The sequence below is a fragment of the Rhinolophus sinicus genome, linkage group LG01 (assembly GCF_036562045.2).
Source record: "Rhinolophus sinicus isolate RSC01 linkage group LG01, ASM3656204v1, whole genome shotgun sequence".
Taxonomy (NCBI): domain Eukaryota; kingdom Metazoa; phylum Chordata; class Mammalia; order Chiroptera; family Rhinolophidae; genus Rhinolophus; species Rhinolophus sinicus.
Window position 1 is genome coordinate 193576240 of NC_133751.1, and position 24999 is coordinate 193601238.

The following is a 24999-nucleotide window of genomic DNA, read 5'->3' on the forward strand; positions in this document are numbered from 1 at the left end:
TCAATTAGTTTGAAGTTGTATTTGTTTCCCAGGGCTGCTGTAACAAAATACCAAACTACTGGGTGGTTTAAAACAGTAGAAATTTGTCTTAAGAGTTCTGGAGGCTAGAATTCAGAAAGCCAGTTGTCGGTAGGGTCATCATGTTCCTCTGAAACCTGTAGGGAAAGCTCCTTGCCCCTTCCAGTTTCTGGTGGTTTACCAATGATCTTTGGCATTCCTTGGCTTGTAGAAGCAGCCCCCAGCTGGCCAATGCCCTTTTCACACGGCACTCTCCACATCTTCGTCTCTTCTTCCCTCTGTGCATGTCTGTGTCCAAATTTCCCTTTCGTAAGGACAGTCATACTAGATTCGGGCCCACTCTGATGACCTCATCTTGATCTTTAGCAAACACCCCTATTTCCAAATAAAATCACACTGACAGGTACCCGGGTTAGGATTTCAACATCTTTTCGGGGGACACAATTCAACCCATAACAGAAGCTATAAACTCTTAAAATTCTTTTAATGGATTTCCTAAAAATTACAGTATATATTCTTGACTTCATAGTATTCCTTCATTCTCTTCCTGGACATTGCAAGAACCTTGGTACACCTGAACCTGTTGGCTTCTCCTGAGTTTGATGCTATTGTGGTCATAGTTTATGTAAACCTAGTTATCTTAAACCCCACAAGCATTATTATTGTTTTATGCATCATATTAAGTGGTTAAAAATCTTGGGTCCTATTTATATATAAATTTTTATATTGGTATCCAGAAAATTGGAACAATACTGGTTAGTGCAATTATTTTGATGGAAGAGTTTTTAAGGCGACTGTGATTTTTCCCATTTTGATTTTTTCAGTGATAATTGTTTTCCCTGGTAATAGATTATCAAGTAACAGCAGCAGCTGCTGACAAGTGAACTGGCTGATGCAGGGTGATGCTGAAGCCCAGCCTGTACCCTTCTCTTTGCAGTGCCTGGGAGGGGCGGGGAGGGATGAGGGTGAGAGACAGTCTGGGCAGCCCAGGGCAGCTTGGGGACAGAGCAGGTGGGGCTAATGTTAAGTCCTGAGACCTCAGAGGGCTGAGCTGGGCTTCAGGACTATTCTGGGATGGAAGTAGGGAAGAGCATTGAGGCCACTTCCCAAGAGGACAGACAGAAGATGGGAGAAATGACCTTCCCACTGTGGATCTACCTATCCTTTGCCCACTGCAGGCATGAGTTTACAGAAAAGAGATTGGAAATCAGGCCGCCATCAACCCCCAAGTGCTGGGGTCTTCTCTACCTGCACCCCACCCCACCCCATCTGTTCTGGTTCCAGAGGTTTAAGTCAGGCTGAACTCCCACTCCTCCAATCGCCAAATAAGCACAACAGCATGAGTTTGTGTGAAAATCCACTTTAATAATCCAGCTTCGGCTCAGCTGAGAACTTCCCCTCTCAAATGCAAGAGCAGTGTTTCCAAGAGGCCTCAATCCACCAAGAGGTTACGGCTCAGAGACGGGAAGAGCTCAAAGAAGCCCTGAAATGGGAGGCACATGGGATTTGGAATCAGTGGAGACGAGATGCGGATGCCCCACCACTCGTTTCCTGCCAACACAGGCCCCAGCAAGACAAGCGTAGTTGCTTCACCCACACTTGACAACAGCCCCCGTCTTCCCATCCCCGCTCGATCCCTTCTCTGTCCCCTCATTGTCTTCTGGGGGCTGATCAGGGCCCCTGCGCCTTGAGAAGAAGGGGGATCCTTCTTTTTCTACCTGGTGGCACCAACACAACCAGCCCCATCACCTAGGCCATCCACTTAGTGATGGATGGCGATGTTGCCCTAGCAACCAATCCAGGTACTAGAGGGGGAAGGAGCCCAGCTGAATCACCTTGAAGAGGGTGAGGGTCTGCAGTACTCCTGTGGTGCAGGCTGTCTCCCGGATGGAGTGCATGGCCAGCTGGGGGCTGCCTAAATCCAGTACGCGCAGCCCCAGCCGAGAAGCCAAGATAGGTCCAATGGTGGTCCCGCAGGGGGAGTCATTCCGGACCATGAGATCCTGGGGAAAGAAGAGGGTCACGAGCAACATGTAGTATGTGCTCATGCAGGCCAAGGAGGAAGTCACCTTACAACTGCAGGGCTGAAAGCCGCCTGGCAGACAGTCCACTTCTACCCCCTCAGAGCGTGCATGGGATCAGCATAAAATCACAAAACCAACATTAAATCGCAGGCCCAAAGGACAGTATATTCTGAATTTGTCCTAGTCTCTCCATGTACACTACACCACCCTATTTCCAGCTACCACCATCTTGTCTCCCATAAAGAATCCATTCTCCACATAGCAGGCAAGAGGACAAAAAAAAGTATCCTTTATGCCACCCTCTTGCTTAATACATACTCACCACCCCCACCCCATACACACACCAAGGAAAATCACCCAGTAGTTTCAGTGTTTTTTAAAATATTGCTATTGACATTAAAAAGATAAGAAAATTATGTTAGATATCAAGATTTTCAGTGTAAAGGAAAACAATTATAAAATCAAATAAATGAATAACTATTGTTATTTTTAAAATAAGAATTATAGTACTAAAGATTTTCAAAATACATATCCTTTTTCCTAGCTATGCCCCCATCCCCTCAATAACAACAAACACTCATGGTGCCAGACCATGGTCTCTAATATCATTATACTTCAAACGCTACCAAGTGAAGGGAGAGACATGAACAAGCTGAGCCTGCAATTTCTTATTGTGCCAAAAAGCAAGAAAACTTCCAAGAGTCATGTCAAAGGACACAGGAGTTGCACTGAAAGGGCTCCCACTGCTCAGTTATGACAATTTGAGGATGAAATAAAATGAATGTGGTGCATCAGATAACATTGAAACAATGAAAATCTATGATTTTATGACAGTCAGAAAAGGAAAAGAAAAAAAACACCCTAGTTGTCACCATTTGAGGAGGCTATTAAAACACATCACCTTGAAAACTGGTTATTAAAGGAAAAGAATGAGCATTTATCCTGTCTTTCTAGTGGGAACCGTACTTCATGATAACCAAATTGCACTCGTTGATGGGAGAAAAGTTTCACTTCACAGAACAATGGCAGCTAATAAATGTAAAAGAAATGAAATGTAGAAGGGATGAACGGGGGGAGGAGGAGTGGTTTTCAGTAAACTCTAATGAAATTATTGATTTAGGCAAGGATTATCAAATGGGATTAAAACCTTTAGATGTCTGGTTGATGGAGACTCATCGCTCATACAGGTTTACTGTCCAGTCCAACAAGGAAAACCCCCATCTGATGGAGGGATTGGAGAGCACCCCCAATCCAGCGGTCAATTTTATCATTGCCAAAGGTGGATCACACAGATAACAGTTGTATGATACAATGTGAAGGACACACCAGCCATGATGTCTTCTGGCCAAAAATATTTAACTTGAATCCATCAAGACTTTAGATATGAATTCAGGTTACAGGAAATACAGAAGCTAGACGCACAAGCTGAACAACACCGTGAAGAAGCAACCAGCAAATTCAGAAAGCGAGAATTACACGGGATGATCAGCCTGGTTTCTTCAACAAGCCCCAAAGTCAATATTATTAAAAATAAAAATAATAATGATAACAATAATAAAAGGAGGGGGAGTGTGCTACATTAAAAGACATTTAAGCAACATATCAACCAGATATAACATGTGGTCCTGAACTGGATATTAAGTTGGCACAAACAACTGTAAAAATTATTTTGGGGACAAGTGGGGAAAACTGAAAGATTAGATGAGATATAAATGTGCTCAAATAAAAACTTACTGGAATAGAAAAAGGAAGTGTACTGAGTGAAAAGAAGAAGCTAAAACTACATCCAAGATTTCATTTCTTAAAACAGTGTGTTAAGTATATAAACAGAAAAATATCTGGAAGAATATACATAAATCTCTGGGGATTCATGTTTTATTTTCTTATTTCTATTTGTATTTTCTAAAGTACACATGTCCTACTTTTGCCATAAGTTATTAAAGAAAAACCTCCCAATGTCTTCCCACTGTCTCAGAAGGAAATCCAAACAGCTTCCCTGGCCTAGGAGTCCCTGCATGATGGCGTCTTCACCTCCCTCCCCTGCTTTCTCCCTAGATCTGGCCCTGTCCCCTCCTGACAGACCAAATTCACCGCTGCCTCCCTTGGGGCCTTTGAACTCGTTCCCTCTGGCCGGGATGCTCTCCCCCCCCCGACTTGCCCATAGCTGCCTGCCTCTATCTATCTACCTACATGTCTATCATCTATCTAATCTAATCTAATCTATCTATCTATCTATCTATCTATCTATCTCTCTCTCTCTCTCTACAAAGGTATACTTTGCATCTTATTTTGCACTTTTTTTTTTTTTTTTTACAGATTGAAGGTTTGCAGCAACCCTGAGTTGAGCAAATCTATTGGCTTCATTTTTCCAATAGCATTGGCTCACTTCATGTCTCTGTCACATTTTGGTAATTCTCACAATATTTCAAACTTTTTCATTATTTTTATATTTGTTATGGTGATTTGTGATCAGTAATCTTTGATGTTAACTAATGTAATTGTTTCAGGGCACCAAGAACCACGCCCCATATAAGAGGGTGAACTTAACTGACAAATGTCTGTGTTCTGACTGCTCCACCAACCAGCAGTTCGTTCCTCTTTCTCTCTCTCTCTCTCTCTCTATTCAGGCCTCCTGATTCCTCAAGACACAACAATATTGAAATTATGCCAATTAATAACCCTACAATGACCTCTAATTAGTCAAGCGAAAGCAAAAGTCACACAACTCTGACTTTAAATCAAAAGCTGGAAATAACTAAGCTTAGTGAGGAAGGCATGTCGAAAGCCAAGACAGGCCAAAGGTAGGCCTCTTGCACCAGTTAGCCAAGTTGTGAATGCAAAGGAAAAGTTTTTGAAGGAAATTAAAAGTGCTATCCAGTAAACACACTAGTGATAAGAAAGCAAAATAGCCTTATTGCTGATATGGAGCAAGTTTTACCGGTCTGGATAGATCAAACCAGCTACAACATTCCCTTAAGCCAAAGCCTAATCCAAAGCAAGGCTCTAACTATCTTCAATTCTATGAAAGCTGAGAGGTGAGGGAGCTGCAGAAGAAAAGTTTGGAGCTAGCGGAGGTTGGTTCATGAGGTTTAAGGAAAGAAGCCATCCCTGTTACATGAACATGCAAGCTAAAGCAGCAAGTGCTGGTGCAGAAGCTGCAGCAAGTTCTCCAGAAGGTTAGTTAAGATAATTAATGGAGATGGCTATACTGAACAGAGTTTCAATGTAAACAAACCAGCTTATATTGGAAGACACCATCTAGGACTTTCACAGTTAGAGAGGAGAAGTCAATGCCTGGCTTCAAAGGACAGGCTGACTCTCTTCTTAGGGGCTAATGCAGCTGTAACTTTGAGTTGAAGTCCACGCTTCAAGTCCTAGGGCCTTTAAGAATTATGCTAAATCAACTCTGCCTGGGCTCTAGAAATGGAACAATAAAGGCTGGCTGAAAGCACATCTATTTACAACATGGTTTACTGAGTATCTGAAGCCCACTGTTGAGACCTATTGCTCAGAAAACAAAAATCCTTTCAAAATATTACTACTTGTTAACAATGCACCTGGTTACCCAAGAGCTCTGATGGAGATGGACAATGGAATTAATGTTTTCATGCCTGCTAACACAACATCCATTCTGAAGCACGTGGTTCAAGGAGTCATTTCAACATTCAAGTCTTATTGTTTAAGAAATACATTTTGTAGAGCTACAGCTGCCATGATGATTCCTCTGATGGATTTGGGCAAAGTAATTGAAAACCATCTTTGGTTTGAAAAGGATTCACCATTCTAGATGCCATTAAGAACACTTGTGATTCATGGGAAGAGGTCAAAATGTCAACACTTTGGAGTTTGGAAGGATTCCAACCCTCAGTGATGACCCTGAGGGCCTCAAGACTTCAGTGGAGGAAGTAACTGCAGATGTGGTGAGAAGAGCAAGTAAACTGAAGATATGACTGAACTGCTGCAATCTTGTGATACAGCCACAACCCTGATTAAGCCAGCAGGCATCAACATCGAGGCGATTCTCCACCAGAAAAAGATTGTGACTTACTGAAGACTCAGGTGACGGTTAGCCTTTTTTTAGCAACAAAGCATTTTTAAATTACGGTATATATGTTATTTTTTGACATAACGCTATAATGCAATATAGTGTAAACGTAACCTTTATATGCACTGGGAAACCAAAAGATTTGTGTGACTTGCTGTATTCACTTTACTGCGGTGGTCTGAACCAAACCACCACGTCTCTGAGGGATACCTGCGTCTACACCTGCACCTATGGCCTAGATGGGCCATTACCAAGGCAGAATGAAAAGGAGCAGTTGGAGTTCCAAGCCCCCCCGCCCTGAAATTCCCTTCTGGAAGCCCCCAGGCTGTGTCAGAGGCACAGGAGAGCTGGGTGTGCCATGAGCACACTACCTTTAATCCTCACAGAAATCCAACAGAATAGGCATTGTTATTACCCCCATTTTACAGAAACTGAGACTCAGAGAAATTAGGGGACTAGTCCAGTGTCACAGGGCTAGCACCACAGCACAACGAGCATTGATACCAGCTCTGCCTATATCCAAAACCTGCTTTCCTCTCTCTACTGGGAACCCCTCCACTAAAGGTTATCTACCGGGCTCCCCCCACATTGGAGGCCCATCTGCCTGTGTTCCCCGTGCTTCCCAGGCAGGGCCCACTCTCACCTGCAGGGGCACCCCGACATTGTTGGCCAACTTGCGGATCAGGGCCTCTGAAACTACATTTGAGGCATAGCGTTGATTGGTGTTCACCTTGATCACAGGGCCCTGGGGAGAGGGAAACCAAGAATCGAGGGGGAGGCAGAGATGGATGAGGGGCCCAGAGGGAATGAGATGGGGCCCAGAACCAGCCAGGCTTCCAAGTCCCCAAGGAGAAACAGGAGCACCTCACCTTATGGAATAAAGGCCGATGGTTCTCCTCATGCTTGTCCCTGTAGGAGACAGATTAAGGGCCAGTGATGACAAACGTGAGGTGGGCCTGTCAACACCTCCCACCTCTCCCACAACAGACATCACTAATGGATCACGGCATGCTTTCCCACATAGCCCAACAGGACCACAGTTATGCTAAACAGTGTTCCAGGCAGCCTCTAGCAATATATGGAAATAAGTTTGCAGGTAGGGCCTGTTCAACATAAGTGGGTTTGGCATTCCATGGCTTTGACCAAGCTGGGCCTTGGAATAGTCAAAGGAAGCCCACACTGAACCTCCCAGTTGCATGAAGAAGGGGAAGAGGGAAGGGCTGAAGGCCAGGGTTACGCCCGGGGCTCCAGCTGTGCGAGAACAGGCACGGTACACTCACAGGTAGTTGGGGTGCACGGCATGGGCCATATCTGCACTGATCATAAAGGACTTGGGTATGGCTTCCTCGAAGGCTGTCAGGTGCTGGGGTGAGGCTGAGATCCGCCGCAGCACCAGCTCCGTCAACAGCGACTGTGCCCCCTGGGCGCTTTCAGACCCCACCTGGCAATAGCAGAGACCTGGCTCTGGGGGTCTGGGCTGAGGGGCCCAATTCCCACGCTAGCCCAGAACCCCACTGAGTCAGTGGGTGAGGAATGTGGGGTGTTATCAACTTCCCCAACCCTGTGCCACAAAAACACCTGAAGGTGGACTGGGGCCAAATAATCCTGTCATCTCGGGAAAAGAAATCAGCACTCTGCACTGCCTGCCTGCCTTCTCCCCTGACCCTCATTTTATCCGGGGCTCAGCAGAGATGCCCTACCACAAAGGCCAATCCTCTTTTATGCATGTGACAGAGACCGCTAATTGTCCATGATATCTTCTATAACAGAACCCCCAAGTTACAGCTAAGCACATAATTACCCAGCTAGAGATGACATTCCCAGCTTCCCTTGCAGCTAAACACAGCCATGCTAAGTTCTGTGGAATGCAGGCAGTGATAAATGCCACCTTTGGGTCATGCCCTTAAAAGGATGGCCACACACTCCCCCTGTGCCCTTTCTCCCTTCCTACTAACTCAGTAGAGACATGATGGCATGAGCTGGAACAGCCATGCTGGATCCTGAGATGGAAGCCAGGTGTTCAGGATGGCAGAGACCTGTCCTAAACTGCTAATTGACTGGTGGAGTTACACGACGGCAACCTACCCAGCTGTTCAAGCTCCCTTACGACTGCACCCTAACGTAAGCAGGCATGAGGACCCATCATGTGCTGAGCCCTGGAGCTTTGAGGAGGAAAGGGCAGTCTTGTCCTCCAGCAGCTCACCATGTGGCACACAGAAAAATATGGGAGGTATGGTCACACCAGAGGCAGGGGCAGATAAATGCTGCGCCAGTGGGGACCAAGTGCTAAGGGAGCACAGACAGCATCTGCCCCGCTGGCTCACAGTGGGTGCCTGGCTCAGGCTGGCCATGAAAGACTCCCCAGAGGGGACCCTCCCCAGAGCCCTCCGTGTACCTCTTCGTTGTCATAGAGGGCAACCATGCGCACGTGGGGATCTGTGGCCAGGGAGCCAGGGGCTGCACAGGAATCGATCAAGGCCTAGTTTGGAGATGGATTAAGAGTATCACCCTCACCCCTCCTGCTTTCATAACTCAGCCCACCAACACCTTGGAGGTGCCCATCCCCGCCCACCTGCTGTCATCATGGCCAGATGGAAGCAGGCTTAGGCTTTCACTGGCCTTCATCTCAGGGGGCACTGCCTGGCAAAGGGGAGTGGGGGACCTTTCCAACGGGATGGGAGAAGCCACCCTCTGGGTGTTCTTCTCCCATACCTTCCCATGCAAAAGGCAGGAGGACGTGGAAGGTGGAGGGGAAGGGCTGAGAATCCCGTCAAGTCAAAAGGACTACATGATCAGGCAAACTAATTGGCCTCCATGAAAAGAGGAGGGTCCAAGGAGGGGACTGTGGCTTCATCGAGGAGCTGTAACTGGCTGGTTGGCAGCAGAGGCGGATGAGTCCCAGGTCTGGCTCTGGTCTCAATGACAGCCCAAAGCCTGTCTCCAAGAACAGGCTGGGGAAGGGAGAAGAAGTGTGAAAAGGGTAGATAGAGGGGCGTGGATAATAGAAGAGAGAGGAAACCGACAAGTGTGGAAAGAAGGTGAAAATATCACGGTGGCTAAGATGAAGGAAGACCACCCCACTGAGATTCCAAAGCACAAAGAGAAGGCTGGGTGGGCTTACGCCTGGTGGCTGGGGAGCAGAAGGAAGTGGATGATACTGCCTGATGGGCTGCTAAGGCCTTTCCCTCGTAAAGGGTAACTTAGAGAGGCAGCAGGAACAGGACAGGACACCATGGTGCCCTAAACAACCTCTCAGCCTTCCTCACCACAGCCCCAGGCCCCAGGCCAGTGCAAGGATGTGGTGGAAGAGTGATGCTGAGGCTGCAGTATTTAGGCCCCTCCGCATGGTCCACCAGCACCAGCAGACTGTGGGGGTGGCCAGAGCCTATCTCACCACCTGCTGGGGCTTGAGGCAGTCGCCCTGGTGCTGTGTGCTGCCCGGAGATGCCCCAGCTCACCTGCAGGGCGCAGAAGCAGCTGTGCAGATTGTCCAGTCGAGGGGAAAAGATGAACTCCCCAAAGGCACCACCTAGGACCTAGAAAGATAAACAGTCAGCCTGACCTTTAGTCCCATGCCTGACTCACCTGCTTCTCCCTGCGCCCAAGGACTTTAGCTTAAGCTGCCTCCTTGGTTCCTTGCACAACCTGTCCCTGACCCCTGGCTTTGGACTATGCTCCTGCTGTGTAGAGCTGAGCAGAGAATGGTGAATGGGGCTAGGCTGGAGCTGAGGGATAGAACGGTGGAGACCTGCCCTTCCTGACCAGTTCCTGTGGCACAGGAAAAGGGGCTGAATGATCACAAGAAAAGCTAAAGAAATAATGAGAGGAGGACACCAGCCAAGACACAGAAACTCAGTATACATTCAAACAGGATCAGACATCCAAAGTCTTAGCAATCTCCGACTGTCAGCAACCGGCAGGGACTTGCGGACAGGCTCCAGAAAAAGGGTGGCCATATGGAGCCCTCTTGCCCTCAGAGGTTCAGAGCTAAGATGGGTCAAAGGAGACAGGAACAACTCTAGCAAAAACTCCTGGGGAATCTGTGGAAAAGCCAATTCCCAGGCCGCACCCCAGAGAGCCCCAAGAGGCAGGGCTGGAGCAGGAAGCTGCCGTTTTTGAGAACCACTGTCCTGGACACAAGGGGAGGCGTGTCTACTGCAGAGAACGGGGACGAGAGTACTGACGGACTGGCAGAGCTGACAGTGCTGCAGGGGACATACTGGGGCAGGCTGGTGTCCCCGAGGCTCCGCCCCCACACACAGAAGTTCATGCTCATTCCTCACCGCAGGCTGGGTGTCTGCCAGGCAGAGCTCCATTTCCACGATATCCTCAGGACTCAGCCCCAGATCGGCACAGAGAACAGACAGGAGGACCGAGTGGTGCCGGGCATCCTGCAGGGCGGAGGGTGCTGGGAGGAGGCTCTGCTCTTCTCCTCCTCTCCCCTCCTAAGGGGATCAGTCCCTTCCCTACCTGCTCACCCTCCCTGTGAACAAGGGACTGTCTTACTGCAGCATCGAGGGGCCCTGGCTCAGGAGTCCCCTTCTCTAGCTCCTCCTGGACTGCTGTGGCAAGAATGGGAACTCTGTGGGGAGACAAGTGAGGAGGGATTGTGGGGAGGGCACAGCAGGGTGGGGTACCCCTAAGCTCAGGTATCTCCTGATGGGGAACAGCCCTTGCCCTTTAATTCCCAATTCGTCCCCCGAATGGCAGAATTGTTGAGCACCCTCAGACATCAAGTGGGTCCCAAACACAGAACCTGACTGTGGCCACCATGAGATAGTGATCTCCCAAGTCCCACTGGGGCCCATTCCGTCACCTAGGGCCACACCCCATCCCTCTCAGTCACCACAGCCCTCGCCCAGTCTCACAAGTGCATCTCCGTGTTGGGCCCAAAGTTCTCATTGATATTTCGCTGCAGATGGATGGCCAGGTGCGGGATGCGAAGAATGGGCCGGTCCACATGCACCAGCCGCTGCTCCAGACTGTCTGAGACAGGGCACTGTGGCCGACCAGCCAGGGTCAGCCCAGGGTGCCTCCCAATCAGTTAGTTAAAGCTCCCACTTCACACAGACTAACCAAGGTGGTCCTCTGAGCTGGACTGCCCTTACCCACCCCCTTCCCTGCAGGGGAGGGCTCTCCACAGGGCCTCTGAAGGAAGGTGACAATCAATCTTCAGGTAGCTGAAGCTGAGAACCTCCCAGGTTCAACCCCAATTACTACCTTGACAATGACGCGTCCAGCCAAGGTCAGGTCACGGTCAAACCAGGTGCTCCAGATCCCACCACCATAGGTCTCCACACCAACCTGCAGGAAGCCCACCTGGCTGCGACGTGATCGCCGTTTTACCTGAGTGTGAAGACGGGGAATGGGAATGGGAAGTCAGAGAAGGCTGCACGACATGATCTGTAAACGAGACAGACTATCCACAAGCGAAGTAACATAGAAGGAACACTAGTGACAGAAGGACCCAGAGTGTGAAGAAGGGGAAGACAAAACTTTTTCCCTGCTCCAAGGAATAGATCCCCCAATGTGTACCTCCCAGCTCTCTTCTGCCCACTTCTCTCCCCCTTTGATGCCTCCCCCATCCCAGAACAGCCCAGTTCCTCACCCTGAGGCAGGGGCTGTCTGTGTGGGCCCCAATGAGGCTGAAACCGTTGCCAGGAACATACTGGCCTCCCACAGCAAAAGCGATGATGGTGGAGGAGTTCCTGGTCAGAAAGTACTGGGGGGGGAGGTTGTTGAATTAGATTAGCCAGCCAGCTGGCACACGGGACTTTGAGTCCCTTGCCTAGGGAGCTGCCTTTCAGTCTCTACCCCACCCCTAGTACCTTGCTCTCGGGCTTGATATCCCAGGTCTCGGTCTCCTTGAGTTCATGGAAGCCAGCCTGGAGGAGGCGGAGGCGGCACTCGGCAACAACTATAGAGAAAGAACCCTTTCACCGCGACAGAAGCCGGTAGGAGGCACACCCGCCCACCCTCCTCCGCTGCCCTGGTCACTTACCGTGGAAAGGAGAGGGGCTCTTGTTTATGAACTTGAGGAGTTCTCGGGCCGCGGCCTGCACCGCCTCTTTGCGGGCCCTGCCGCTCATGGCCACCTAGGAGAGGGGAGCGCTCTAAATAACACCGACTATCATCCAGGCTCCAGGGACTTCCACCCCAACCCCCCAAAGTGACCGATCCAAGGCTCAGACCTGTTTCTGCCCTTTTCCCACAGAGAGACGCAGATGTCGGGCCGAACCTCTCTCCGCTGAAAGTTTGTGCCTTCCAGCCAAAGTATCACCCCAACGGTGCTTCCAGTCCAGCTCGTCCAAGACACCCCGCCCCCTAGTCCGAGCATTAGCCCCGCCCGCTAAGTCCCACCCCCAAGTGTCCGCCCGGCTGGGAAATCCGGGTCGGGTTCCGGACTCTGAGCTCCCAAACTGGCTCCTAACTCTGAACTGGTCTGAACCACGTGCGCGACCCCCTTCTGTAACTAAAGCCCCGTTTACCAGGGAATACCTCTCCCCCCCCATCCCTTGTTCCCACCCCACCCCAGCCTCTCCCAGGCTACCCTTTTCCAACCCCAGGAAGGTCAGGTCACTCCGGGCCAGGCTCTCGGTTTCGTTTTGGGTCGGGCTCGGCCCCCACCCCACTCAGCGTGCTGCTGAGCTTGGGCCCGAGCGGGCGCCGGAACGGGTCTGAGCTAGAAATTCGAGCGGGGCAAGCGGTGGGCACGTACCTGCATGGCCCCGGATACCGGCTAGTATCCGCCCACCTGGGCCCTGCAGTCGGCCCGCCCCCACTCCTGCCGCTGGCTCGGCCCCGCGCAGCGCCGCTCCAGGCCTCACCGTCCGCCCCGCCCCCATCGTTCGCCCCACCTCGAGTCTTCCTCCCCGCCCCCTCCGCGCCCTCAGCGGTGGTGGCGGGAGCCCTCTGCCGGCCGGGAGGTAGTATGACAGCCACCAACCATCGCCCCCCCACACGCCCTCTTCAAGGTCAGAAAGTCAGAGAAGAAACTCGCCCCACCAGCTCACCTGGTCGGACAGGTACTGTGCAAAGTGCTCTTTCTCGCCCCAGGCACCCTGTGATAATGATAGGAACATGGCTAATGGTCATAGAGTGCTCACCATGAGCTTTAGCTGTATGATTAAGCTTAACGTGTTATCTTGTTTAATCTTCACAATTGCCCTATCAACTTTGTACTTTTACTGTCATTTAATGTGAACAAACCTATAAATACAGAGATGACTAACCTAGCCAAGATAGGAAATGGCAGAGGTGGGGTTTGGACTCAATTAATTCCAGGGGCCTGGAACAACCCACTCTCAGATCATTTCTGGGCCTTTCTTTTTCTTGGGAAGTGTTAGTGTTACATGGGAGGTCCCTGAGGGATAGAGAAGTTAATGACTTGCCCAAGATCACACAGCTGTCTGGAGGCATCTGGGATTTGACTCTGATACCCTCTGTATTCTTTCCACATCTTAAGACGACAGAAAAAAAAACAAGTTCCATGTGTTCTTGGAGGCAATTCCAATATTTCTGTGTCAGAAGTGGTGAATAGCAATTTTAAAAACCCATGCACCTGCCTAACCATAGATACTGGTCAGGGCTCTTGGTGGCCCCTAGGTCCTGCCACCAGGGGTGTTATCAACATTCCAGGGATGACAAATGGATGGAGCATTTACGTACTGGGGTGAGAATGTCCAGGGAATGGGGAGTAGTGGGAAAGGTCCTACACCCCTCACTTCAAAGGAGTAGCTCTTTCAGGGGAGTGTTCAAGAATATACACGCTAGGTGACGGGTTAAATGCATGGCATTCCTTAACCAATTATTGAAATGACATTATGTACAAAGTTTCAGTGCTGAGTGGGACATGGAGAGAACATTCTTGTCCAGCTACTGGGGAAGGGACACATTTGAGAACAGTGAAAAGAGCTGAAACAGGGGTACAATGTATAAAGGAAGGAGACTTAAAGAAATATCTTTAGGGGCCGGCCCGGTGGCTCAGGCGGTTAGAGCTCCGTGCTCCTCACTCGGAAGGCTGCGGTTCGATTCCCACATGGGCCAGTGGGCTCTCAACCACAAGGTTGCCCCAAGGGATGGTGGGCTGTGCCCCCTGCAATTAGCAACAGCAACTGGACCTGGAGCTGAGCTGTACCCTCTACAACTAAGACTGAAAGAACTACTTGACTTGGAAAACAGGCCTGGAAGTATACACTGTTCCCCAATAAAGTCCTATTCCCCTTCCCCAATAAAATCTTTAAAAATAAAAAAAAAAGAAATATCTTTAATGTTCCTCTGATCACAAAAACGAAGTACATGTTAATGTGAGAAATTCGAGTATCACCAAAACGGGTAACTTAGAAAGTGAAAATAAATGATAAAGTGAACATCCATTCTTTTTTTTTTTTTTTAAAGATTTTATTGGGGAAGGGAAACAGGACTTTATTGGGGAACAGTGTGTACTTCCAGGCCTTTTTTCTTTTTTTTTTTTCCAAGTCAAGTTGTTCTTTCAATATTAGTTGTGGAGGGCGCAGCTCAGCTCCAGGTCCAGTTGCCAGTTCCGGGAGGCAGCTCAGCTCAAGGTGCAGTGTTCAATCTTAGTTGCAGGGGGCGGAGCCCACCATCCCTTGCGGGACTCGAGGAATTGAACTGGCAACCCTGTAGTTGAGAGCCCACTGGCCCACGTGGGAATCGAACCAGCAGCCTTGGGAGTTAGGAGCACGGAGCTCTAACCGCCTGAGCCAGCAGGCCGACCCTGAACATCCATTCTTGATAGAACAAAACAAAATCATCTTACGCAACCAGGAAGAGGAAGGATGAAGGCTGTCTGCTAGAAACCTACAGCAGACATTAGTGGGGAAATACAGAAGTGCTCTTATTCAAATCAGGAATAAGACACGGATGAGCTGTTGCCAGTAGTAGTCAGTGTGGACCTGCAGTCAGAGCCAGCTCCACAAAACAAAATAAACAATTACATAGTATATGGAAAAATAAAATGTGTCATTATTTGTAGGTTATGTTATAACATTACCTAGAACCTCCAAGAAAATAAACTGACAGTTTTTTAGAGCTGGTAGGAGGGGTGGCCTGATTTTCAAATCATTGGCTTGCCTGTACAATAATCAACTGGAAAATATAATAGTAAAAACGTCCTATAAGAAATACTATTAGAAGTCCTAGGAATGAACATATGAGAGACCCAGTCTCACTGAAACGAGGGAAATGCATTTTCATTTGTCAGTATAGCAAAAATGAAAAAAACTGGTAATACCAAGAGTTGGAGAAGGCTTGGTGTAACGCATGCCTTTATACTCAATTTCTGTGGGGTAAATAAAGACTCCCTGTGGCAATTCCAGGTTGGCATCATGAGCTAAACATGGAGTTGGGAAGAGATACTCAAAAACATAGCATTATATAGATTTCCATCATAGACTTAAAATTGACATAACCTCAAAAGCATAGATTTATGGTAAGATAATTAGGAAAGTGATGATTTTTGAGTATTTATTATCTGTGTTTGTAATATGATTTATTTAATTGTAAGTTTATATAATTTAATTTTTTAATGATTGCTGTGTTTAACAACAGGATCACAAAATTCCTGGAAATGTTACAATCAGTTCCTATGAGCTGGTCCAACTTGGCTCTAGCACACAACTTCACCTGTACTCTACATCGTTATTCCTCAAAGTGTGATTTGATGACCTGGGAACTTTTTAGAAATGCAGAACCCCAGCACTTACCCAATCCTACCCAATCAGAATCTGAGTCTTAAACAAGCTCCCCAGCTGATTTGAATGCACATTAATGTTTGATACACAGTGATTGACTACCATGTGGCCGTAAAAAATTAATGTGAGGTCAATCTTTATGTATTATAGAAAAAAGCTCCAAATATATTTTTGAGTGAATAAAAGCAATTTGCAGAATAATATTTATAGGACAAGAGCATTTAAGTAAAATTTACACAATGAGCTAAGTTTCTAAATTTTTTTTGGTATATATATATATATTTTTTTTTTATTATTTTTTTTATTATTATTTTTTTTTTCCCCCCCAGGTTTGGAAGGCGAGTGGTCATCTGTGGACAAGGGGATGGTACTGGATATGAAGCTAACCAAAAAGAGTTTCTGAGACTCACTCTTGCCCTCAGCCTCCTGAGAAAATCTTCCTCCCAGTCCTTAGCTGGTGTTTATAATGCTACCATTTATTTGTTTATCTTCTTGGTTTAACATGTGCCTGTGACACACACTTCAGTGTGAGTTGATTTGTTATGCATGTCCCTTTCTGACCCATTAGTTTATGAGAGAAGCTTCCTACGTAGTAATTTGTCACATAATTATTAAGGGTGATTTAGAATACAAAAGACCAAAGCAATGCTGTAAGGAAGAGAAGGTATGAGGTGGTGTGTGTGTGTGTGTGTGTGTGTGTGTGTGTGTGTCCTGCTGCTATCGGCTAAAATGCGTGCAGACAGGAGCTGAATCAGGTGATCTTGATTTCCTGATGCCATGACAGCTCTGGGTATCTCGTTGCTGGTAGTTATCTTGGTGCTTTAAGTGAATAAATAATTCGCTTCTGGGTATAATGATAGGAGCTCGCATAACGCTGTATGCGTACTTTGTCCTCTGACAGTGTTGTTGGAAGAGCACTTTAGTTTCCAAAACGTGTCTTCTGCTCAAGTTCTATTTTCCGAGCAAGACTGAACTGATTAAGAACGAAATCCCAGGATGCCTTGAGGTGAGTAGCTCACGCAAGATTACAATTTCCAACCAATTATGTTCTAGGAGGGAGGTTTAAATATAAAAAAGTCCTTTATATGGTTACAAAAAAGGAAAAAACGAAGCACCTCTATAGGTACTGACAGGGAGCAATGTCCACGATATACTAAGTGAAAAAAACAAGGTGCAGAATAGCAGTTACGAGATGCTGCCGTTCGTGTGTGTAGACCACAGGCACACACATATATTCTTACCTGTTTAAAATATGTCAGGAGTCACAAGAAAATGGTAACTGACTGGGGAGAAGAAATGGAGGGGCTGAAGGTCTAGAGTGAAAGGGACACTTCCTTTTTCTTGCAAATCCTTTTGCACTTTTAAAATTTTTTCTACATACACTTATTACCTACTTTTAAAAACTAAATAAATAAATATTAAAAGTAACAGGTGAAAAGATGAATTTTAAGTACTTTCTGTGAGTATAATTTTTGTTTTCTTCTGCACGCTGATTAAGTTAGTAAGCATTTATTGGTTAGCATTTAACACTAAAGCCTTCCGAAAGCTGTATTGCGTTCTGATTTGGAAGTTGTATCTACATGTGGAAGGGAGAGTGAATGGAATGTTTCTTTGGATGTTAATATGTTAAACAAAACATACACTGCGGTAAGGATGAGATAGGGAAACCTTCACAAAAAGTACCCAACTCCATCAATGCTTCACCTACACAACTACAAACTAGTAATCCTATCTTTTCCCTGTTCCACTCCTCTGGTCTCTGTTTTCCTCTTACCCAGCATACATCACATGTTCCATCATTGCCGTCCCTCCCTGGCATGTACCTTCAGTCCGTTGCCCACACTGGATTTGCTTACTTGCTGGGCAAAACCCCAAACCCTGACTGCAGCCTGTTCCGTGACTGCACCATGTACATGTAGTAGATATACAATGAATATTTATTGAATGAATGAAATTTTTAAATAATTGTTCTTTGTGAAAATGAATACTCCCCAGCTATAAAAAGGAACAAACTGTTGATATTGAAACAACTTGGCTGAATCTCATGGGCATTATCCTGAGTGAAAAAAATGACCAAATTATAGAGATGAACCACGGATGGGTGGTTGCCCAACGGCTAGAGAGGATGGGGAAGGAATGGGTCTGACAGGAAAAGAGTAGCACAGGGAACATCTTTGTGCTGGTGGAAAAGTTCTGGACCTTGATTATAGTAGTCATTGCATGACGCTACACATGAGAAAATGAGGGCTGCCAGATAAAATACAGGATACCCCGTTAAATTTCAGATAAAGAATAATTTCTTAGCATAAGTATGTCCCAAATATTGCATGGGATATACTTACACGAAAAAAAATTTTTTAACTGACTATCCCGTATTTTTATTTGCTAAATCTGGCAATCCTAGAAAAAATGGCATAGAACTATACACACACTTTTTTTTTTATTAGTAGCCACTGTACATGATGTGCAAGTACACAGCGGCCTTTATATTTATTTATTATTATTATTGGAGAAGGGGAACAGGACTTTATTGGAGAACAGTGTGTACTTCCAGGACTTTTTTTTTTTTTTCCCAAGTCAAGTTGTTGTCCTTTCAATCTTAGTTTGGAGGGTGCGGTTCAGCTTCAAGTTGTTGTCCTTTCAGTCTTAGTTGTGGAGGGCGCAGCTCAGCTCCAGGTCCAGTTGCCGTTGCTAGTTGCAGGGGGCGCAGCCCACCATCCCTTGCGGGAGTCGAACCGGCAACTCTGTGGTTGAGAGGACGCACTCCAACAAACTGAGCCATCTGGGAGCTCAGCACAAGGTGCAGTGTTCAATCTTAGTTGTAGGGGGCAGAGCCCACCATCCCTTGCGGGACTCGAGGAGTTGAACTGGCAACCTTGTGGTTGAGAGCCCACTGGCCCATGTGGGAATTGAACCGGCAGCCTTCGCAGTTAGGAGCATGAAGCTCTAACTGCCTGAGCCACTGGGCAGGCCCCTACACATACATTTTAACAGTGTCACTTGCCTGGTTGTGAGATTGTACTGTAGTCATGTAAGATGTAACTATTAAGGGAAACTGGGTGAAGGGTACACAAGACCTCTCTGTACTATTTTTGCAATCTCCTGTGAATGTATAGTTATTTCAAAATAAAAGGTTTTTTAAATGGCCCCCAAAAGAAAACCAACTGTTCCTGTTGGTGATAAAAGCAAGGAGACATAAGGAAGTGCTGATTATTAACCTTGGAAGCTTTATGGAGCATTGTAAATCTGGCATTTTGCAAAGGTCTTAAGATGCTTTCCTCTTGAATGTCAACGATCTTATGTAGCTGTTGACAATGTAACAAAGTGCTTATGCACATGGGCTTAGGATCAGACAGACATGGGTCCAAATCCTGGCTCCTCCATTGATTAGCTGTGGGTCATATTTGCAGTGTTATGCTGGAGTCAGCTCACACCCATCTCTTTGCAACTCCACATACAATGACGTCAGGCTGCTAGCTTGAAACTGGCCTGGCAGGATTTATACTACCAACATTGGCAAACACAACAAATTAGGGCTTTTTTTTTCTTCCAAAGAGCTAGGTGTTAAACATTTACCATCATACCACAGACTTTGAGCCTCAGTTTCCTCGTCTGTAAAATGGGGGGCAATAACAGTAATAACCTCATAATGTTATGAGGATTAAATGAGATAATGCCTTATCATGAAGTTTGTCGAATAGTGAGTAATAAATGTCAGCTATTATTATCTCATATTAAACTGTGAGCAACTTGAGACCAGGTTTATGCTTCAAGATATCAAGATGCCTCTTGATATCTTTAGTGACTGGCACAGGGCCTGAAACACAGCAAGAGCTAAACGAATGTTCGCTGAATTACTGAATAAAAGGCAAATAATAGTGACTTGAGGTGCTCCACCTTCCACCTCCAGAGAATTCTCATTGTATCAGAGACCTTTTAGGGCACACTTCTTGATCTTTAATCATGAGCTTTTTTAGACCCTGTGGCAGGCTACCAGGAAGGTCTGGGGAGCACTCGTGCTCCCCAAAGGTAATGTCTGCCCTTGCAGGCCTGGCCCTGGCCTCCCGAAGCAGCGCTCCCGGAGCACACCCTGAGGTGGCAGGGACAGGCCCTCATCTCTCATTCCTCAGGAAGCTGAGATGGGCCATTCCTGGCTCTGAGTCTGTCTGACAAGAGGTCATGTAATCCTTGCTGGATTTGTCCTGTTTATTTTAGTGAACAGGGCTATTTACTTTCAGTTCGTATTTCTAGGGATGCTTGCTCATTTTGCTTCCCTTTTATTTACTCTTTGCAAGCACTTGGGGTTGAGTAAATATGTCTATAAAGTTCCGGGGACTTGGTTATTCTGTGTCTGGTATTTTAATGGCCTTTAAACAGTGTCTGCTCAGGTAAGCATTTTATAGATAGGTCGAAAAGATAGAGAATTCTGTTCTCAATAGCCTCTGATTCCTTCCAAGCTGATAGCTGGCCACCAGCAGTCTATGAATCATGGCTTTTCATCAATAATAAAAATACTAAAAGCCCACACCCATCTTGGACAGAGAAACCGACTGACCCTGCTCAGCCAGACGTGGGATTTGGGAACTGTGGTAGGTGTTTCAATTCTAGGGCAGTGCCTAGGGTAAGAATGACCCAGAGTGATTTTTAAAATGCAGATTCATGAGCCCCACACTTGAAAATTCTGATTTGGAAAGTTTGGGCTGAGGCCCAGGGATGTACATTTTTAACCCATGCTGCAAATAATTCTGCTATCCTTAGACCACCCTGAGAAGAAACACTCATCTGTAATCTCAAAAACACATGTGCCATGGGGGCTGTCCTTGAGCTCACGGCCACACTGTGGGGCGACATGGAGAGAAGCACCCACACTGGCTGGTTGGAATGACTCCATCAACTCTTAGCACAGGGCTCGTCCTGAGTGAGCCAAGAGGATGAGGAGTTGTGTTCTGGTAAACCACTTGCTCAGGGTCTAATTTGTCAGCAACTTGAGGGCAGGGGCCATGTTTCGTTCATCTTTTTATCCCCCACAATCCCTAAGATACTGCATGGCTCACAGAGTGGCACTCTGCACTGGCTGGGACACTCCCACTGAAGACAAACCTGGAGACAGGCCTCATGGTAGCCTGGGAGCCAGTTGTTGCGAATGGAGGCGGCATAAAGGCTGAGCGCCGTGGTCACCTGCTTGCCTCCTCTCCAGCCAGGTCTTTCAGAGGCTGAAAGGACAATGCCTGGACCTACTACCTTCTTTTTGGAAGCTCCTCCCCCTCTCTCAGCCCTTCTGCTCCAACTTGCAGAGTCCTTAGTCCATGCCACAGGGTCCATTATGACATCATCAATGCAGTTTGATACAGGAATGGCCAATATCTAAATGATGACTGCTGAGCGCAGGGAGAGTTCCTGTATTCCAGGAGGCAACAGATACAGCCTTTCTTCTTTATTTGAAGAGCTCGACCGTCATACTCAGGCTCAGCCTTTGTTACCTTCCCCAGTCAGTGTGCTAATTATTTTATTTGTGTGTTTTCTTATCCACCGGAAGGTGAGCTCCAGGAGGGCACAGCCCACAGCTGCCTTGTTCACTGCTGAACTCCCAGTGCCTAGAACAGTGCCTGACACAGTAAGTGCTCAGTCAAGATTTCTGGGGTGCATGAACACGAGAGGGTTCGCTGGCTCTAGCTACCCATTCATGTATCCATTTGAGGAGCACGTTTTGTGCGTCTGTTGGGGATCAGGCTCTCATCAGCCTGAAGAACTCCTTTTTTGCTCTGAAGAGCTCCCAGCCTGGTGGTGGAATGCTGGAGACACATCCTGTGTGTAATGCACCCTGACAGGGGCTATATATCCGAGGTTTAACAGCGATGGGGTTGCTGGGGGGAGCACAGGGTGGCCATGACAGGCTCTTAAGCCAGAGATATGGTATGTGGTTTGGCAGGATTTCCCGGCCCGATTCAGAGAGCCTCATCTGCCCCAAGGCCTCTGCTGACAACTACGCTGCTTGTTTCTGCTAATATTGCAGCAGGGTTCATCTATAGAAGCAATCTATAAAATACCATTTACAGCCATAACTAAACCACAAAAATCAATCCCAACTCACTCCCATCAACAAACATGCGTGGAGGTCCTCTTGAGTATACGCATAGCTTTAAGACGCCATGGGAGATACAGGGATGAATGGAATGAGGACTGTGAGCCAGGGGGCTTCTGATTTCCCTGGGGAGACAGGACACGTGGGGATGAGATGTTGAAATGATAATATTTTGGGTGTACTGTGTTAAGTATACTATATTATCAAAATCAATCTCACCTGTTTCTTTTACCTTTTTTAAAAATGTGGCTCCTAGAACATTTAGGAGGGCATATGTGGTTCCCATTATATTTATTTTGGATAGCACTGGTCTAGGAGTTGAGGGGACCCAGTGAGGGACCTGGGCTTCTGCAGCTGGGAAGAATTTTGAGGACATACAACAATTAGGAACAGGCTATGGGGTACTGAGGAAGGGGCGGGAAGACATTTGAGAAGCTTGATCATGAAGGGAAGGAGGGAGGATGGCAGCTTAAGGAGGCAACAGAGTCCCAGGATCAATACACATTTGTAACACCCAGCTCTTCCTTCCCCTCATGCCATCTTCTGCAAAGATAGACCCTGGACACCGCCAGCCACCTTCCCATCCAATGACTCTAGAGTCAGGCTCCTTCCTCGCAATCCTGGAGAGTGGGGAGTTGGCCAGAGAGCTGGTTTGGATGCTAAGTATTAGGCAAGTTAATCCCTACCCAGGCCATTCATTGCAAGGTGGGTTAAAAACACATTACCCCTCCCTGACTCTCAGCCCCGGACCCTGGACAAAGGGCACTGGTGGGGAGGGGAAAGGAGATCAGGGACCCTGGTGCAGGTGAAGCTGGGAGTTTGGTCAGTGTTTGAGACGGGGAGCATTTCTCAGAGGAACAGTGTGGCCCAGGAGTAGGAAGTCAGGCTCCAAACCTGGCCAGACAAAGCTTCCACTAGGAACACACTTCATGGGGGCAATCAGCCTGGATCTGATGTTTCTGCTTCTGCCCTCCCACTCAGCCACACAGAGAAGTCATAAACACTCAAATGCAAGGATTAACTCTGCATGTGGTGTCTGGGACATTGTGAACAACTCTTGGTGGCAGTGTTGGTGTCTGTATTAGATTGATCTTTGTAACCCCCAGCATCTAGGACGTCAGGCTTGGTACACAGCCAGCGTTCAAGAAATATGATGGGGGCCTGCCTGGTGGCTCAGGCGGTTAGAGCTCCATGCTCCTAACAGCGAAGGCCTCCGGTTCAATTCCCACATGGGCCAGTGGGCTCTCAACCACAAGGTTGCCAGTTCAACTCCTCGAGTCCCACAAGGGATGGTGGGCTCTGACCCCTGCAACTAAGATTGAACATGGCACCTTGAGCTGAGCTGCTGCTGAGCTCCCGGAAGGCTCAGTTGGTTGGAGCACGTCCTCTCAACCACAACGTTGCCGGTTCGATTCCTGCAAGGGATGGTGGGCTGGGCCCCCTGCAACTAGCAACAGCAACGACCTGGAGCTGAGCTGCACCCTCCACAACTAAGACTGAAAGGACAACTTGAAGCTGAATGGCACCCTCCACAACTAAGATTGAAAGGACAACAACTTGACTTGGAAAAAAGCCCTGGAAGTACACACTGTTCCCCAATAAAGTTCTGTTCCCCTTCCCCAATAAAATCTTTTTTTTTTTAAAGAAATATGATGGATATAGGGAAGAAGGGAGGGAAGGAGGGAGGGAGGGGGGTGAACAAATGACAAACCTATAGAAGCCCAGAAACAGATACTTGAAATGGGCCATGCTTATTCTATGATAAATATTTGGATGTGGACAGCAAGAGGGGTCTCTCACCAGCCAGATCCCATGGTGTCCGGGTCAGAAGACAACTGATGCCCAGCACACAGCATTACACCGTCCTACCTCCCTGCCTCAAGGCCCTGGACCCACAAACTTTGAGAGACAGTGTACGTCCAGGCTGTAGCCTTCCTGGGCTAACGCTCTGCCCTTAGTCTCTTATCCTATTAAGTACTTTTTAAAAGCCCCTAAGGCCTCTGTAAAAGGAAAGATACAGTGAAGAATTCCAGTTGGGTTAGATAAGCCTGGCCTGGGGTGGGGTGGCTGAGTTAGTTTCTGGACCAGCAAAGGGACTCGCCAAACACTTCAGGAAGGCTGCATTTCCTCGATATGGCCACTGGAGGGCACTTCGACCATGTAATACCAGATCTCCTTTACCTCCCCTGTCTTTGGACAGCCGCGATTCAACTCTACAAACGTTTTAAAATCATAATATCGATAGCTCTCCTGGGTTGAATATCCAATACGGTGCTAAACGCCTTAAACATATATCATCTCTAATATTCACTACAATTCTTGTGAATTATCTTGGCTATTTAGGAAAAAAACAGGCTTAAAGAAGCCAAATAATTTACCTAAGGTGGCTCAGCTAAATACAATTTGGGAGTAAAGACTCAAATCCAGGCCCTTGGGCACCGACCATCAACAATGAATGCACAGAAGCTGAAAAGGGCACTGTCTGGGGCGAAGCAGAGAGATGAGTATGCTACACAGATATTGCTACTGAACAACTTACACACATATGAAATAGGAAGATGGTTTATGGACAATTTGTACATGTCATATGGCAATGTTTCTTTTTTCCCCTCTGAAACAATGTTATTAAATAAATGAAGTGTTTCACAATTCGTGGTGTCTTAACTTGGAGGAAATAAACTCATTGTAATATAAAGCAAGAAAAGAGAATTTTTGTTTAACATTTAAAAAGCACTCACTGTGTACCTAGAACTATTCTAAGCACTTTACATAAAGTAACTCAATTAATCCTCATAGCCATCTCTGAGGTAGGCACTGTTATGATCCCCATTTAAAGATGAAGAAACAGAGGGAAGCAACCCGCCCAAGGTCAAGTGGCTAGTAAGAGGCAGAACTGAGATTAGGGACCCAGGCGTTCTGGTTCCACAGTCTGTACTCAGGAATTTGGGAAGTTGGGTTAGAGCAGGCCTTCAGCAAAGGTGGGAAAGCAGGTGAAGAGTCAGGATTGTCTCAGGCCTGGGCTACAGTGGAGCCAGATGGCAGAGGCCTGTGTAGCCAGAGCTTCTTGGGGCCTCCTACGGGTGTGGAGAAGAGGAGGGGTTCAGCAGGAGGGCCCCC

At 47.3% G+C, this 24999-nt stretch overlaps 1 protein-coding gene and 1 long non-coding RNA gene across 6 annotated transcripts; one reads left to right on the forward strand and one right to left on the reverse strand.

Annotated features, from left to right (window-relative positions):
• Positions 1–1362: 1362 nt before the first annotated feature.
• On the reverse strand, positions 1363–12938 carry DNPEP (aspartyl aminopeptidase). 4 transcript variants are annotated; one of them, XM_074313754.1, is made up of 15 exons: positions 12806–12938; positions 12089–12182; positions 11916–12004; positions 11696–11809; positions 11308–11433; positions 10956–11086; positions 10594–10669; positions 10371–10478; positions 9546–9623; positions 8483–8566; positions 7368–7528; positions 6957–6996; positions 6731–6832; positions 1854–2021; positions 1363–1501 (listed from the first exon to the last, which is right to left on the reverse strand). In XM_074313754.1, the coding sequence occupies exons 1-15, from the start codon at positions 12809–12811 to the stop codon at positions 1451–1453; spliced, it is 1428 nt and encodes a 475-aa protein (XP_074169855.1). In that variant the 5' UTR covers positions 12812–12938; the 3' UTR covers positions 1363–1450. The 4 variants fall into 4 exon arrangements, with proteins under 4 accessions (XP_074169855.1, XP_019597415.1, XP_019597413.1 ...); XM_019741856.2 differs by having other exon boundaries at positions 10558–10669; XM_019741854.2 differs by lacking the exon at positions 12806–12938 and adding an exon at positions 12279–12412 and having other exon boundaries at positions 10558–10669.
• A 78-nt stretch (positions 12939–13016) lies between these two features.
• Positions 13017–23427, forward strand: LOC109452698 (uncharacterized). 2 transcript variants are annotated; one of them, XR_012489838.1, is made up of 5 exons: positions 13017–13112; positions 16130–16327; positions 16702–16806; positions 21337–21414; positions 22989–23427. It is a non-coding gene; the product is annotated as an uncharacterized LOC109452698 (long non-coding RNA). The 2 variants fall into 2 exon arrangements; XR_012489837.1 differs by having other exon boundaries at positions 21337–23427.
• Positions 23428–24999: the final 1572 nt, after the last annotated feature.